Consider the following 16,961-nt stretch of genomic DNA (forward strand, 5'->3'; position numbering starts at 1 on the left):
CCTTGACAAACCAATTAGTGAAACATTTTAAGATAGGTAATTTTATATCAAGGCTCATTATAACCCAATGCTTTCATTTGCTTAGAATTTTGAAAAATACTAGTATTTGGCTGGTTTCAGAGTAGCAGCTGTGTTAGTCTGTATTCGCAAAAAGAAAAGGAGTACTTGTGGCACCTTAGAGACTAACAAATTTATCTGAGCATAAGCTTTCGTGAGCTACAGCTCACTTCATCGGATGCAAGTGCAAGTGCATCCGATGAAGTGAGCTGTAGCTCACGAAAGCTTATGCTCAGATAAATTTGTTAGTCTCTAAGGTGCCACAAGTACTCCTTTTCTTTTTAGTATTTGGCTGAAATTTTCCATATGTGGGCTCCACCTGGAGATTATTCCCATATCACAGTAGTGTACGATTGTTATTGAGTGTGCAGAAAGCCTTAACAGAAGACCTTAACAAAGTGCAGTCTCCAAGCCAGTTTTCAGAATAAAATCACTATGATGTATAAATGTTTGGGGGACCTGAGGGTGAGGGCAGGAATTAGTTCTTCAGATGCACAGTTGTTGTTGTTGGTTTTTGGGGGGAGCGGTGTTGTTAGTCTCTTTGTTAGAACAGGAGAAAACAGGTTTTATAAATAAATAATTGTAGTAGATTTCACTAATTATGAATACATTTAAGAAATGTTAAGAGGTCTCAGTCATAGTAAAAAGTGCAAGTCTGTAAGGTGAGTATAATGTCTTGTCAAAGAGTAACGCTTCCCTAAGGGTAGCTTTTTATCTGAACCTCCCCCCTCCATGTTTTCTTTCACACCTCTTCATACAATAATTTTCGCATTTCTCATGTCCTTTTGTAAGTTTCATCGCTCTAAAAATTAATTCAAGACTGAATTGTGCGGTCTCATTCCACACAGTTTGTTTAATATTAATTTCCTTTTACCATTTAATTCTGCAGTTAACTATTCATCATTGAATCTCTAATTCAAGTGTTGTTAATATTTGAGCCGATTAATTATACCAGCATAGAATATGCATGCTGTGTTGTCGTCTTTTGTTTCTAGAAGAATAATTCAATTTGTTAAGAGGTTCTTTTCCCCTATCCCTGTCGAAAATGGCGTTGTTCAAAGACAGGAAAACAAAAATAAAAGGCCAGTATCACTTTTATGGAAGTGTGAATCTGTCAGCCTTTGATGTACAAAACATTGAAGACCCTCATAAAATTCAGTTTCAAAGAAGTGTTAATCAAGATAATGCCTAATTTGTGTACTGATCTAAGTAAAAAAAGTGCAAATGGTAGAACAGCCAAACAATAAAGCATTCAATTGCTCTGATTAATTATTTAATTGAAAGATACAGATACTAAAAGCATTATTTTGTGCCATTTATTGAGTATAACATTAGACATTCTAATTGAAGCAAGCATAAAGTTTCCTTTTCAAATTAAGCAGATATTAGGGACTTCATTCATCAGTATCTTACATGAATGTAGCTCTATTTTCATATATTTCCCTCAGGCAACCAAAAGACCTACCATCTGTACGGTAAATAAGTTACCTCTTTGCATGTTGTCAGAATGGAACCTTAACGCAATCTGACTGTGGTGCTGCTTCTAAGGCTACCATGTTCTGAAAACAGTTGCCTTTGTATCAGCTGTTACTATACCTATGCATGATTGATGGGACATGGGTAACACTAGAATAATACACGCTTAAAAGAGCTACGCGACACACATTGCATTTATTAAATGTGGTGGTGGTAGTTCAGTGTACAGTCCGCCAGTGGTACTCACTGCTGGTTGCTTCACCAGAACATGGAATGTGTTTCTTCCTGAATCCGACTGTTGATTCTCTTGAAGGATAAGGGAAAATAGGCCTTTAAACTTTATGCCAGGTACAGTAGTTTAATTACAGCTATTCATAGTGGGTTTCCATAAAGGGAATTAGACTCTCTAAGTTGTTTGTCTCAAATATCCTGGGGCAGTGTGTACTACATGGTTTTTTGTGTGTAATTTAAGATTATTATTTTTTAATTCGCAAGTTTGCTTGTCTTCCAACTTAGACCGCTCTCTTTGTATTTTGTGAAAGGGTAGCAAGGTACTCAAGTGTCCTCTATGCTATTAATTAGTTTATAAATTTGTCACTTCTTTCAGTTCTCCTTTCCCATCTAGTCATTGTTTTTTGAATCCATAATAGGGATTTCACCCCACATTGCTAGTTGTTTAGTCATCTTTTCATTGCTAGTTTGTCTCCAAAATCGCTTCAGAGAACAAATACTATTTGCTTTGTAGCACTGAAAGCTTGAAAAGAGATCCCACAAAAATAATGCAAGTGTAGAACAAGAACCTTGTATTTCAACAATAATCTGTAATTCTGTCAGGGACCAGGAAAACTCTCAACACAAGTGATTTTTTTTTCTCCCCCTTTGTACCCAGTCACGCTATTCTTGTCAAGGAAAAGAAATAGATGGAATAAAAACCATTACATGTACAACACAGAGAGGCTGTTTAGGAGCAGTTAATGAAAATATTGCTTCAGTGTGGCTATGATTATTAACTGAAATGTTAGCTACATAAAGTAAGTCCCTTTTAGGGGACAGAGTCAGTTTAGGCACCTGACTTTTCATTCATGACTTACACGGGTAACTCAGTAATGCTCTAGATGCCCCTATTTCCATTTTTCTCTGTTCCCTTTTAGTCTTGCTTCCCCACCCCAAACTCCAGCCCATCTACAAGTTTCATTCAACAGAATCTGCAGGAAAACCACAAAGATGAATACCAGGTATATATAACTTTTTAAGTGTAGTGCAATTTGAAAGCAGGTACATTTTTAGGGAAAATGGTCTCATTCCTCAGACCCAGTTTCACCTGCTAAGTGAAACCCACTCCTTCCTTAGCATAGGAGAAAAGGAAGGAGGTGCCAAATTAGACAGTACTGCACTAGATCTTCAGTATTTACAGCCACTGGCTGTGGATAGAGTGCTGTCCCCCAGCCAGCCCAAGATTCGAGAAGCTGAAAGATGGATGAGAGTGCGTGTTCCAAACACTTCCTAAATTGCATCAAGTTTAAACTCGGCAAAAATGAAGATTTAGCCCAGAGTCTTTCTTCATATAGTTTTATGGTATGCTTCAAAGTAGAGACTGTTCCTTTTTGGAGTTCAGTTATAGTGTATAGAAATATGATTGATGCTCTAAAATTAAATAGGTACATGACCTGGGAACTCCTTAGTGCCAAATGGCAAAGGGCACAAAAGTACATAGGATTGTACAGGGATCCACTGAATAATAGTTCCCCGAAGGTTGGCATGTAAGGTGTATACCGAGAGCCAGTTGCCCACTGGTTGTCATCGTAATTGCAAAATGGTACAGATAATATTTAAAGAGCTATGTATCTATACTGAAATTTATGTCCTTAAGGTCCTGGAGTTAAGGCAGGTCACCAGAAGATGACATCTCTCGGAAATGTTCTCTTCAGACAAGAGATAACAAATGCTTATCTCCCTATCTGGCCATTTGTATATTTGCATAGTAAGCCAGGTGCAAATTAAGAGATTGTGAAATCTGAGAAGGTGAGGGGAGAGAGAGAGAAATTAAAAAGAAACTATGTAGGAAGAAACAAACAGCAGGGGAGTGTCCTGTTCATGAGTAAAGACAAAGGATTGGTCTGATCTATCTGGGAATGCAAAGAGGCTCACTGAATCCTTCAGGTAGGAGGCAAACTGACCGTGTCCATCTCATGAAATAAGGGTAACAGCCAGTCTGTCTGACTGCAAAGCACTGCAAGGTTTTTTGGTGAGCAATACAATGCAAGATGAGAGTTTCTTGTTAATTAAATCTAGGCTCTAGAATGCGGGTTTATGATTTTTTTTATATATATAACCATTTGTCTCCAATAATAATTATTGCTATTACTTGAATTTCCAGGGTTTGTTAGATAAACGTTTATACTTAATTTCATATAAGCATAATTTTAGTGCTGTGTGTTAAGCAAAGCAGTGATTTGATGTGGAACTGGCAATCTGGGATGTATTGTTTCTTTGGAAACAGTAAATCTCTGAACACTGCGAGTGTCCAGTGAACTAGATGCTAGACACTCCAGGGAGATGCTTCTTAGACGGTTCAAGGGTTGGGATGTGAAAATCGCTAACCACATTAGGGCCTGCAAAACCTGGAGGGGACTGCCTATGTTGCCCACTGGCTCTGGAGTTGGGGAGCTGACCCTTGGTAGACATAGAGAAGGCTTCCTCATGCTAAGGGCAGGTAGTAGGAAGGTACCTCTCAACCTGGGTTCCCCTGGGAAGCATCACAGTGTATTATATCTGAGAAGATTTAATAGTTTTCAGAAGAGTTAGTTTGTAGTACATTAAATGCTTACTTCATTCTTTGTTTCTTTTTAAAGTGCCTATGAACCACACAGAGCAAAATCTGACAGTGACCCAGATTCCATATCCAGAAACGTGGTATGTGTTTTATGTAGACAAGTTTACCTGCGAGGAGAATTATGAAAATTCTGAATCCGAGGATATTCAATTTGAAATGGTGTTACTAAACCCAGATGCAGAAGGGAATCCATTAGATCACTTTAGCGCAGGGGAATCGGGTAAGATTTTTTTCTTGAAATTAGATCAATAAGATAAGGATCTGATCATCAAATAAATCAGTGCTCACTGTGTTTAAAAAAGTGTGTATTTGGATAAATGGATGGCTAAGCCTTTCACTTGTAGGACAATACTTTCTCAGAGAGTAGGCAATCCTGATGAATTTTTCTAACATGAGCCTTTCTAGATCTTTAACCTAATTATCCAACTCTGGTCTAATCAGAGAAATAGATGAATTTAAAAGGGTAACATCAAACAGTCAGCATGTCCAGTGTTTATCTTGAAATAACTGGGATCAGCTATGGCATATTGAAGTTTTATGTTGCTGCAGTACAAAGTAGTTGTATTGTAATCCAATGTGGGCCTTTTAGAAGTGGTAAGAAAAATATGATTTATTTAATGTTTATCTTCAAAGTGCTTTACATACGTGAATTCTCAACTCCCCAAAATGGGATTGGCCTTGATCAGTTATATACCTTTAAGAGAGTACTTCATTTGTTAGGTTCTCATTTGTTGCATATTCAACAGTCCTGATAATCTAATTCACCATATACTTTATTCATTTGACATGGTTAGTTCTTTAGGTGCATTTATGAGTTTTATCTCTTAGTGTCAAGGATAGAGCTGTCCTAGAATTAAGATGTTCACAATAAAGATTGAAGTTTATTGAAAATTTTGGGGAGCTTTATTGCTTGTTTGGTTTTGAACTTTTCGCCAAGAATGTAGACTGCAGGAACAAGTGAAACCTCAAGCTAGCACTAAAATCAGTAATATGTTGCATTACCTTCTATAATGGGTACCTTTAGGCTTGGACTTAAAATCATTCTATATAGATTTGTTTCATTGTACCCTATTAATATTTTCATAATACTAATATGGTATGGAATTTAGTGTATTAAATTTGTTTGGCTATCTTGTGACAAATCATCGTGGTTGACCTACTGTCAACTTAAACTTGATCTCATTTCTCCCCTTACACACACCCATCACGCAGCTCAAAACCTCATTGTCATCTTTGACTCCTCTTTTCCTCCTAATACTTCTTCCCCATATCCAGGCTGTCACCAAATCATGTCAGTTCTTCCTGTACATCGCTTCAAAAATCTATGCTATCTCTCCCTACCTCTAGAATGCTCTTGTCCAAACCTTAGTCCTCTTCTCCTCCCTGCTTCTTGTTTTAGTCATCTTCAATCTGTCCAAAGCACTGCTGCTAAAATCTGTACTTCATGGATCTCTCTATGGCACTCCCCTCTTCATATCCATTTATAGGCTTATTCTTGCCTTTCACATGAAGGCTTGTATTGTTGAAGGAGCCTGAGTGGGATTTTAGCATGGAATTCCCTTGGGCTGCTTTTGCATCTGCACAGTTATATCCCCTAAACATGTTCCCATTACCATTCTCAGTCTTTGTGTGCTTGTTAAAGCCTTATTCCTGCCTCCTGTTTTTGTATCCTTCATCCACTTTGTCTTCATGCCTTATTCCATGCCTTCCATCTTTTATGCTTGGAATTTGCTCCCTCCTTGTGCATCGTACACCTCGTCTACATGCAGTTTTTGTATTGATATAACATTTGGGTAAAAAAAATCACACCCTTAATCAAAAGAGTCATATCAATACAACCCTCCCCCGAGTGGACGCAGTTATATTGGTACAAAGAAGCTATATTTGTTAAGGCACCATTAGCATCTTAAGGGTCCACACTGTGCGGGTTGTGCCACTGAACTAGACCAATATAGTTACAGCAGTGCAATTTATATTTAGACAAGCCCATGCTATCCGCACTAAATCGCTCCTTAGAAACACTGTGACTGCTTCCAAGAATTAGACATGAGTGTGTATAGAAACTATACATATGCAAAATACCTGCATTACAGGCTGAAACTTCAGCCTTCATTGTGTATGTTTGAACTGGATTGTCTGAGTAATTTAGGCTGTAACTCACTGGAGCAGGAACGGTGTCTTCATCTGTTTGTACAGCAGTCAACTTGCTGTTGCTACCCAGTAAGAAATCAGCCCTAGGAAAACTGTTTGATCAAATCTGACACCTTTGCCAATAAAGTACCCTAGGCGTAGACTAATTCCCTTAGTCATTTATTTAGTCCTAGTCTTCGCCTTCTCTTCTTCGGCTGTCCCTCGATGCAAGGATGATGTCTGCCAAAGGGGTTCATTGGTGGATTTTTTAGGTGACTGAGGAGCCCAATTCGTGCCCTGCAGATTTTCCCACAGCAGTGACAGGTCTGATGTTGGAGGAGACAGTTGTTGGCTGGACTGTTGTGTCCTTTCTTTCCTCCATGAGCACATCTGTTCTCCTCAAAGCAAGCTGTGGGTCGGTGTATGGTGTGGCACCACTGTGTTCTGTTCCATGCCAAATCCTCCCAGTTTGTTGGGTTGATGTCTCCCTTTTTAAGGTGTACTTTCAATATGTCTTTGGAGCGCTTTCGCTGCCCTCCGCAAGCCTTTCTTCCCTGACTTAACTGAGAGAACAGTATTTGCTTTGGGAGGCAAGTGTCAAGCATATGTACGGAGTTGGTGTTTCATGACCTTCACTTCTGCACTGCTGATGTTGGCTGCAGAGAGAATGCTGATGTTAGTGCTTTGGGTCTTCCCAACCGATCCGGAGAATACATCTGATGCAGCGCTGCTGGAACCACTCCAGCCATTTGAGATGTCATCTGTAGGTTACCTAGGTCTCACACCCATAGAAAATGGTGGCGATGACAACTGCCTGGTGAACCAAGATCTTGGTGCCTGTTTGCAGATCCCTATAATTGAAGACTCATTTGAGTAGTCTTCCAAAGGATATGCTGGCAGAGCGGATCCTGCATTCGATTTGTGTGTCAATGCTGGCTGTTTGGGAGAGGTGGCTGCCAAGGTATGGGAAATGGTCCACATTTTCCAGAGGTTCTCCTCCGATGGTGAACATAAGAACGGCCATACTGGGTCAAACCAAAGGTCCGTCAAGCCCAGTATCCTGTCTTCTGACACTGACCAATCCCAGGTGCCCCAGAGAGAATGAACAGAACAGGTAATCATCAAGTGATCCATCCCCTGTCGCTCATTCCCAGTGTCTGGCAAACAGAGGCTAGGGACCCCATCCTGACTAATAGCCTTTGATGGACCTATCCTTCATTAACTTATCTAGTTCTTTTTTTAACCCTGTTGCAGGCTTGGCCTTCACAACATTCTCTGGCAAGGAGTTCCACAGGTTGACTGCGTTGTGTGAAAAAATACTTCCTTTTGTTTGTTTTAAATGTGCTGTCTATTTGTGGAGTACGAAGAGTAGTTTGTGCAGTTGAGGGCTGGTACAGTACCTTGGTTTTCCCAATGTTGAGACAGACACCCAGGCTGTGATAGGCAAAAAGATTTAGGGTGCTTTGCCTCTGTGTGTGCGAGAATGACACAGTCATCCGCATACTGAAGATCAGCTATGCCAGTTCTTGTGATCTTAGATTTTGTTTGGAGACGCTGGAGATAGAGGAGTTGGCCATCCATACGATACTCAATCCCAGTTCCATCAGGAAGGTGGTCGCAGATGAGAATCAGGATCATGGCAAGGTAAATGGAGAAGATTGTTGGAGCAATGAAGCCCTACTTGACACCATTGCGAATGATTAATGGTTTGGTCTCTGAGCCGTTGCACAGAATGGTGGCAGTCATCCCATCATGGAGTAGTGTGATGATGGAAATGAATTTCTGTGGACAGCCAAACCTACACAGTACCTTCCATAGGCATCACGATTGATAGAGTCAAAGGCCTTGGTTAGGTGGATGAATGCCATGAACATTCCTGGTGTTGCTCTTTGCACTTCTCCTGAATCAATCATGCCACAAAGATCATGTCAGTTGTGCCTTGGGATGGCCTGAAGCCACACTGTGATTTGGGGAGGAATTCCTTGGCAAGGGGGAGGAGGCAGTTTAGTAGGATCTGGGCAAGGATCTTCCCTGCAATGCAGATGAGGGGAGTACCTCTGTAATTCTTGCACAAAGATTTGTCCCATTTCTTGAATATTGTAACAATCTTGGCGTTCTTAAAATCATGTGGAATTTCTTTGCAAGTCCAGGTTTTGTCGAGGATTTGGCAAAGTTTGTGCTGAAGCATTGTTCCACCAGCTTTAAAAACCTCAGCTGGGATGCCGTTTGGGCCTGGTGCCTTGTGATTTTTTTTTTTTTTTTGGTCTGGGTGATGGCATGCTTCTGGACTTCCCCTCAGAAGATGGAGGATCAGCACGGTGTTGCATTGCTGAGCATTGTGGAATAAACTCGATGGTGTCTTCAGAGACCGTGAATTCACAGTTTAGTAGGCTCTCAAAGTGCTCCTTCCAGCATTGTTTAATGGCTGCATTGTCCTTGAAGAGGGTGGAGCCATCCTGGGAACATAAGAGGGTTGGCCTTTGGAGCTTGGCCCGTATATAGCTTTTGCTGCTTTGAAAGAAAGCTTCTCTTGTCATCCTGATCTACGAAACCCTGGATCTCAGAGGCTTTGTTTTTGACGTCATGTAGCCTCCTTTGGACTTCGGCTTTGAGAAAGTGATAGTCCTAGTAATTCTTTAAGAAATATATAAGATTTATGGTACAAATCCAGAATACACTGTGTGAACTTTCTGCCAATGAAATTTCAGTTAAGTATGTCTAAATCATCAAGGACAGAATAAAGCAAAGATTCCCCCTATAGCTAGGGCCCCAGCTTCTAAAGCCATACAATTATGGTAGTCCCATCTTTTATTGAAAAAGTACAAATTTCCAGCCTTCAGGGTTACAAAGAAAAGCTTGAAAAAGTGACCCAAGCATAACAGATGAAGGCTGATATGAACTGCTTTACATATCTCAATTAAGAGTTAACTCCAGGGCCCACTGCCTTGGGAGGCCCCACCAACACAACCCTAACAGGAGAATATGTTACAGAAAGAGTGCAGTGAGCCTGGCATGCCCTCCCACCCAAATAGATTTAGCTCAGCAGGTGAGCTAAGTACTGGTTGTCCTCTTGCTACTCCCAGAGGGGGGAGAGTGAGTGGAGGTGGGGGAAAGGGGCTCTGTGCTCCTGCCTCTGAAAGGAGGGGAACCCCTATGTCATGGTGTTTCTAGGGTTCCAGATTGCATTAATCCAACCTATAAATCAGTTTGCATGAAATTTTCAATTTCAGTGGAGCTATTTATGCAGTAAGGAACAGCCAGTGCAAGTAAAAGTGGTGGAATCTGGTACAATATACATATTTTCCCTATAAAATAAAGAACTATGAAGAAAGAAGAGAAATGGATAATCTAGATGGGAGAAACAGAAGGGTCTATTTAGAAAAGGCTTGTAATGAATATCTCCTTATTAGCTTCTTAACAGTTGAGGAGACTATAATTCCATCCACCATGTGTGTAGCCATCATTGACCACCTTCAATCTTAATCTCTAGCTGCACTGGCAAATGTTCATACTTCATCCACACAGATTCCCTTCTTTGGTTAATAGACATGGAACCACGTATGCTTGTTCTAGATTTCCTATCCCATTTAACTAGCTGGTTGGAAATTCTGTGACAGAACTGTTTTCTATCCGAGAATGCAGATTGTTGAAATCAAAATGTTCTATGGAGATGGTCCAGTTTCAACAAAAGTCTGATAGAAACCAGGTAGGTTTTCACTGGAAACATGTTGGTTTCCTGACAGCTCACCCATCAAGCTCATTGGCAGCCTGCCTGGCTTGCCAAGAGCCTGATTTCCCCCACACTGGCTCCCAAGTTTGAGGCTCCTTAGCAGCTTGGGCTCCCAGGGTCTGTGGCTCCAGGACAGTCAAACTGCCCCTGAGCCAGGGACCCCAAGTCTTTCCCTTGCAGAGAGAATTTTGAAACATTTGGTTTTCATTCCAAATTGGAACAAAACCAGATTTCAAAATATCAAAATCTTCCCCAAAACGGAATTACCTTTCTTCACACAGCTCTGCCTTTAACTTCTCCTTTGGACACAGGTGCTGTCTGGGCTAAACATACTTCATTTTATGTGGTGTAAGAGTGACACCCAGTGGTTAGACAGGCTTACCTCAAATGTGTATCTGCTGTCTCTCCTCATCTCAGATCCTGTCTTTGAAGATAAATAACAGTTAAAACTTTCACCTATTTATTGTAGATGTTCCTGACTACCCATTGAGCTAGGCTATGGTTTACTTTATAGGTAGGATTAGATTTTTATTGGTAAATACTGGTAAACCTCAACTTCACTATAGACACATATGACAAAAAAAATTCCAATGATGATGATAGAAATTTACAGATAGTCAAAGTATGAAAAAATTGGCTGAGAATTTGTTAGCATTTGATTTAAGGATATCTACTTTGTATGTTTTGGCATGTGCTGCTGACAGTTTGTGTTCTAATGGTTGTAAAGCTTTAACTTCTTGAATCTCAACGGTCATTAATAATTGTCTGACCCCCCCCAAGAATTTTGTGCAACTGTGAAAATTTAAATTGATAACTTTTAAGCCTTTTTTATGTTTAACATCAATGTTATCTGTCAAAGTTATTAAAAAAAAAATCAAATTCTGCCAAGCCTAGTTATAGGAAACTATTTACTATTTACGATTTTCCAGTAATTCTTACATATGTTTGTGGGTTTTTTTTAAAGATAAATTGTTTACAGAATGCCTCTTTATATTCAAGATAGGTATTTTTGGTGGACAAAGACTTTACAGGTCAAATAATGACCAGCCACCTTAAAGAATTAAATGACACATGAAGAGTTTTTTCTTCTATTACTGTGTGGGAAGGATAAGAGAAAGTAGTTGAATGCTAATCTGTCTTTACTATCACTTTTATGTTGCTATGTAGTAACAACTACGTAACTTAATATTGCTTGTCTTGTAGTAAGAGCATCTTAGATAGTACTTGTTATGTGCCATAATTCACTTTATTATATTAAACTGCATTTCTTCTCTTCCCAGGATTACATGAATTCTTTTTCCTACTCGTCCTAGCATACTTTGTAGCTGCTTGCATCTATGCTCAATCACTATGGCAAACTCTGAAGAAAGGTGGACCTATGCATACTGTCTTAAAGGTTCTGTCAACAGTATTAGTGTTTCAGGCTGGCTCAGCATTTGCCAACTACCTGCATTTCTCAAGGTAACTTTAATTAGTTGTCTTTCCATTTTCAAATTCCCTGAAATGAGGAAGGAGGCAGCTGTAGAGATCAGTAAGGCTAGAGGTAATGATGGTCATGACCTGTGTTCCCTCTAAACTGCGTGGTTGGGTGGTCGCCCAGGAGTGATTCAAGTGCTGTGCACTTGATTAGCAGAGCTGCGCACATCCGGCAGCATGTGTTCAGGTGCCCCTCACCCCACTGCTTTGCAACCACATTGCTCCTGCAGCTGCTCCCAGGATCCTCCTGCTGGCTGTGCAGAGGGGCGCGGGGGGGGGGGGACTGTTGATGTCAGGGTGTACCCCATCTCCACAGAACAGGGGAGAGGGGACAGCCTGGCTCAGGACTCAGAGCAGGAGAGAGCTGCTGCTGTCTGAGGTCTGAACGAGCCTTCCCTTGCCAGTGAATGAGTGCCTTAAAGAGACCGTGCATGGCATCTCTCAGAAACTTCCCCAGCAGCCAGCACACACACACTGTCTCTTTCACGCTCGCCTCCCAACACATACTTGTATTATTGTTGTTGTTACTTCTTGGTACTTTCTGCAATGCACATATATTCTCTGTAATTTTATTCTTTCAAAGTGTGTTGTTTTAGTTTTTTGACTGGTCTATGCATTTTGTCATTTTTATTTCTCCTACACTTAAATTTAATTCTTTGAGTAGTGAGTTCTAAAATGCCTAACCTGTCCTGGCTGGAGTAATTATCCCTATGGTAACTTTTAAAAATATATATATATATATATAAGTTTTTCATTTATACTGGTGGTGCACATCTGCATATATCTCGGTGCACATAATAAAATTTATTCTGCATATGGATGGAAAAAATTAGAGGGAACACTGGTCATGACAAAACTTGTAGGGTTGACTTGTTACAACTATGTACACCTCTACTCTGATATAACGCGACCCGATATAACACAAATTCGGATATAATGCAGTAAAGCAGCTTTCTGGGGGGCAGGGCTGCGCGCTCCGGTGGATAAGCGCATGCGCTCCGGTGGATCAGCTCTGAGCGACATGTTAAGGGTGCCGGGCCGGGGCTGAGGGGTTGGATAAGGGGCAGAGGGTCTCAGGGGGGCGGTCAGGGAGCAGGGGGGGTTGGATGGTTGGAGGTTCTGGGGGCGGGGCAGTCAGGGAACAGGGGCGTTGGATAGGAGTCCCGGGGGGGCGTGTCAGGGGGTGGGGGTGTGAGTAGGGGTTGGGGCAGTCAGGGGACAAGGAGCAGGGGAGCTTAGATAGAGGGTGAGGTCTTGGGAGGGTGGTTAGGGGCAGCGGGTCTCTGGAGGAGCTAGTCGGGACAAGGAGCGGGAGGGGTTGGATGGGTCAGGGGTTCTGAGAGGTCGGTCGGGGGCAGGAAGTGACTATTAATAACGGAAACTCCCAAGGCCAAAGCAAGTTCAATATAATGCGGTAAGATTTTTTGGCTCCCGAGGACCACGTTATATTGGGGTAGAGGTGTAGTTACTTAGCTGTATCTCTAAGAAGGAAGAGAAATTTAATACCGACTAACTTAGACCATTTATTATCTCCTGTTTTTTATTAGTTACGCTAAAGATGGAATAGGGGCACCTTTTATGGGAAGTCTGGCAGAATGTGAGTATGCTTAAGAAAACGTACTTTTTTCAACATGTTTATGCAGAGTAATGTAGAGAAATCAATTAAAGCATATTAACCAATGCTAACATTTAGAGTCAGATTCTGATCTCAGGTATATATCACTACTTTATTTTAAATATATGAAACGCAGCTATTTCTTTAATAGTGGTTTTTTTCTGGGTATTTTTAAGAGTTATGTAATTAAGGTGTGATTTAAGAATGCCCTAAAACCTAACCTTGCAGACATTTAAGCATATACCTTTTACTCAGCAAATATTCTCATTTAAGTCTAGGGGACTATCATATGAGTAAGGTTATGTACACGCTGAAGCATTTTGCTGGATTAAATTGTTAGTGTGTGTTTTCTTGAGTACTAATGCGTTTTAAAAATTTATATCCATTTTATAATTTATGGACCCTCCACTTCTATATATAGAATTGTTTTTAATGGAAAATGCTGTATTTTATGGCACAAGCATTTTAAGATTAGAGCTGTGCCAAAAAATTACTCTAAGACTCAGTATTAGCACAAAGCAGCTTTCTTGATTTCATCCAGCTTTGCTAAATGTCTAACTGGAACCAAAACACCCTAGAGCATCCTGTCCCAACATGCACTAGTTATGTATAATCTTGGCTGGCTTCTTCACAGGCTGCCGCTGCTTTGGTTGTTCTGAAGTTCTGGTTAGAAATATAGAGGGGTTCTTTCCAAGATAATACATTTGCCTTTCTACTTGACTGAAACTTTCCAAGAAACTGGCACTCAGGTGTAACATGCAGTGTAAGAACCTAAATAGCAAAGTATCTCCTCACAAGTTATCACAAATCCTGGCCTGCTGTTCTGGACTTCCACAGACCTCTGGCAGCTGAATTGGATGTCCTTTGGAATCTTTTTTGGGAGCTCTAGTGCAGCCCATGGTCCAGCGCTCGCTTTACTTAATGATTATTAAGTCACTTGTTTGCATGATCTTATATCTTAAAATAGAGGGCTTGACAAAATTTGTCAGACTCCTACTGGCTGGAGGAATAAACCTACCTAACCACAGGTAGATACAACAGACAAGAGAGGAACTCCACCAGTGAGGCTCAGTGGCAAAAGGTAGATGAGAGGCTCTGACCTCCCGTCTAGAACCTATTTGTTTAATATAAATCCCAGCACCTTTCCTCTTCTAGAGTGCAATCTCTGAACCTTACTGCGGGGCTCCTTAGCAGCTAGTAAGTGTCAGACATTTTTAAGCCAGTGGGACTACTTGTATCGCTGACTGATCACATGTGGGAGTAAGGATCATAATCTGGCCTTTAGGAAGGAAATCATACAAACTGTATTAATAAGTGAATGTTTGCTGAAAACTGAATAAAGGATTTTAAGTTGTGTGATGAAATGATGCAAATATAATTTTAGGCTCATGTCACCTTCATAGAATATTAACACTTACTAGTACACACCTGATAAAGTAGATCCCATAGTTTTGTTGCCAGGGGTCTGTAATCAGATTATTTTATCTGGCTATAAATGTGTTCAAGCTGAAGGTTTAGAACTTGTACAGGTTTTATACTGGATCCCACTTTCTGACCCCTTCAGTGAGCAGAAATCTGACAGCTGTTGATCAGGTTGTCATTAAGTTATGGAAATTCCCGTAGATAAAGTTCCATTTCGTTAGACAGCAGGGATTCAATTTCTATGCAAAATAAAGGAGTCTTTGATTATTGCACTACTTTGGTAAGTGTGATTGTTTTACAAATCAATGTGTATGAAAGTGTTTGTTTTTAGCTTTAAGGATGACATATTTTCTTCTCTACCAATATGATATGGCATATAATTTTGTACACTGTCTCTCATTAGCCAACAGAAACAATATCCAGAGTCCAAATACTTGCAGTTGGAATTAACAGCCTCTTGGTGGCAGCTGGCCCCACAGTAACTTACATTAATTCTTTGTTTTGGACAGTTGAACTAGTGAATCCACACTGACTGTGCATTAGCCATGTGATTAAACCCTTTCTTTGGCCTCCAGACGTGAGGTTAGATGGAATATATGAACCTACTCAGAACTTCTTTGCTGAGGCCACTGGTGTGCACTTCCTTGTATATGTTGGGTTGCTGTGTACTGTGGGTTTAGATTCTTTTCTTGGGGTAGTATTCACATTTCAGCCCCCACCAGATCTTCATATCCTCTTAATTCAAGGAGGTAGTTTCTTCTCTTTGTCCCATTATCTTTGCTTTAAGAATAGTTTGATTTAAAAGGTGTTTTGGCTCTGAGAGTTTTCCTCCCTACTCCTTTCTTTTTATGATACTAGTTTCCAGAGGAAGCAGGAGGGCAGAATGAAAGGATAGAAATATGGAAGATTTCTTACTGCCACAACCACAGCTCTGAGGGATGGATAATATCAAGTGTAGGTTACAGAAGTGCAACAATCTCTTCTAGCTGCTACTGCTCTCAACGCAGATTTTTTTTTTTTTTTTTACGTAAAGGGTGAAATCCTGATTATATTGAAATCAGTGGCAAAACTCACATTGACTTCAGTGGGGCCAGGATTTCACTCCAGATATCTGGTTCTGACACTTTCTTTCTGGTTCTATCTTTCTACAACTTCTCTTATAACCTAAGGGCCTGCTTCTACAACAGTTTAAGCATGTACCTTCACTCACATGAATAGTTCCATTGACTTCAAGCACTGTGAGAAGTCAGTAGATCCTTTTAAGTTTAGGTAGCTTCTGAATGTGAGACTGAAACTGTGATTTTTCTGGATATTGGAAAGCCTGATGAGAGAAACGAATGATGAAGAAAGCAGGTAAATTTCATACCAGCTGAGTCTGTGCATGGCTCTACACTGAACTGTGGTACTGGTGGGATAGGCATTTTGAAAATCTCATCAAACAGTAAGATAACCTTATTGGTCTCAACCAAATTACAAAAGTTATCAAAGGGGACAAAAATAATATGATTTTATCCAAGAATCCACGTACTGCATTGTGGAAAAAAGGAAACATTAAGACACATTGAGCTACCAGTGGAGTTTATTCAGCTTTCAGTCTGGTATTCCACACACACAAATGCCACAGAACATTTCACAATCTCTAACTCTGAGCTGTGATTAAAAGAGATTCTGTTTGTCCATAGCTTGTTAGTAGGGAAGAGGTTATCTTTAAGAAGGGGAGAGTAGTCACTTTTCTTATTCATCTAGATTTTCAGGCTGTTTTGTTTTCAGTCATCTCCCTGTTTTTGATTTTTCTCTGCCATGGCAGATGAATGCCATATCTACAGCCAAATACTGATGGCATAATAAAGTTGATAATGCCACTCTACAGAATAGCGGTCAGAGCTTGTTCCTGAAGCAGTTGATCTAGTACTGTAGACTTGATTTCAAATAACCAAAATAATTCATGCTGCCTCCTCACCTACAAGCCTGGGAACCCAATATTATTTTGCTCAGATAAATGTGGTTTTATGATTTTAAAGATAGAACTTAGTACATCTTTATTAAAATGGCCTGAAAATAATTTTTAAATAAGCAAAATGAGGACTCCAAATACTGGAATCGTTAAGGGTCAATAAACTACCTTTAATGCTATATAAATCTCAGGGGCAGTATCTTGGGTCTTAATTATTTAACATCCATGTTTTGCTATTATTACCAAACATCAAGGAAGTACTCTCACT

The 16,961-nt window shown here is 40.3% G+C and overlaps 1 protein-coding gene across 3 annotated transcripts in view; it reads left to right on the plus strand.

Annotated features, from left to right (window-relative positions):
• The window catches only part of GPR180 (G protein-coupled receptor 180), a 51,275-nt gene that overhangs the window by 5,225 nt on the left and 29,089 nt on the right, over positions 1 to 16,961 (plus strand). For all 3 annotated transcript variants that reach the window (XR_012640798.1, XR_012640797.1, XM_074962613.1), the window contains exons 3-5: positions 4,386 to 4,586; positions 11,507 to 11,687; positions 13,250 to 13,299. Coding sequence is in view for 1 of the 3 variants with exons in the window: in XM_074962613.1 (XP_074818714.1) it covers positions 4,386 to 4,586; positions 11,507 to 11,687; positions 13,250 to 13,299 (432 nt within the window). In the remaining 2 variants the exon portion in view is untranslated. The remainder of the gene's footprint in view (positions 1 to 4,385; positions 4,587 to 11,506; positions 11,688 to 13,249; positions 13,300 to 16,961) is intronic.

The sequence above is a fragment of the Natator depressus genome, chromosome 1, assembly GCF_965152275.1.
Source record: "Natator depressus isolate rNatDep1 chromosome 1, rNatDep2.hap1, whole genome shotgun sequence".
NCBI classification, from domain to species: domain Eukaryota; kingdom Metazoa; phylum Chordata; order Testudines; family Cheloniidae; genus Natator; species Natator depressus.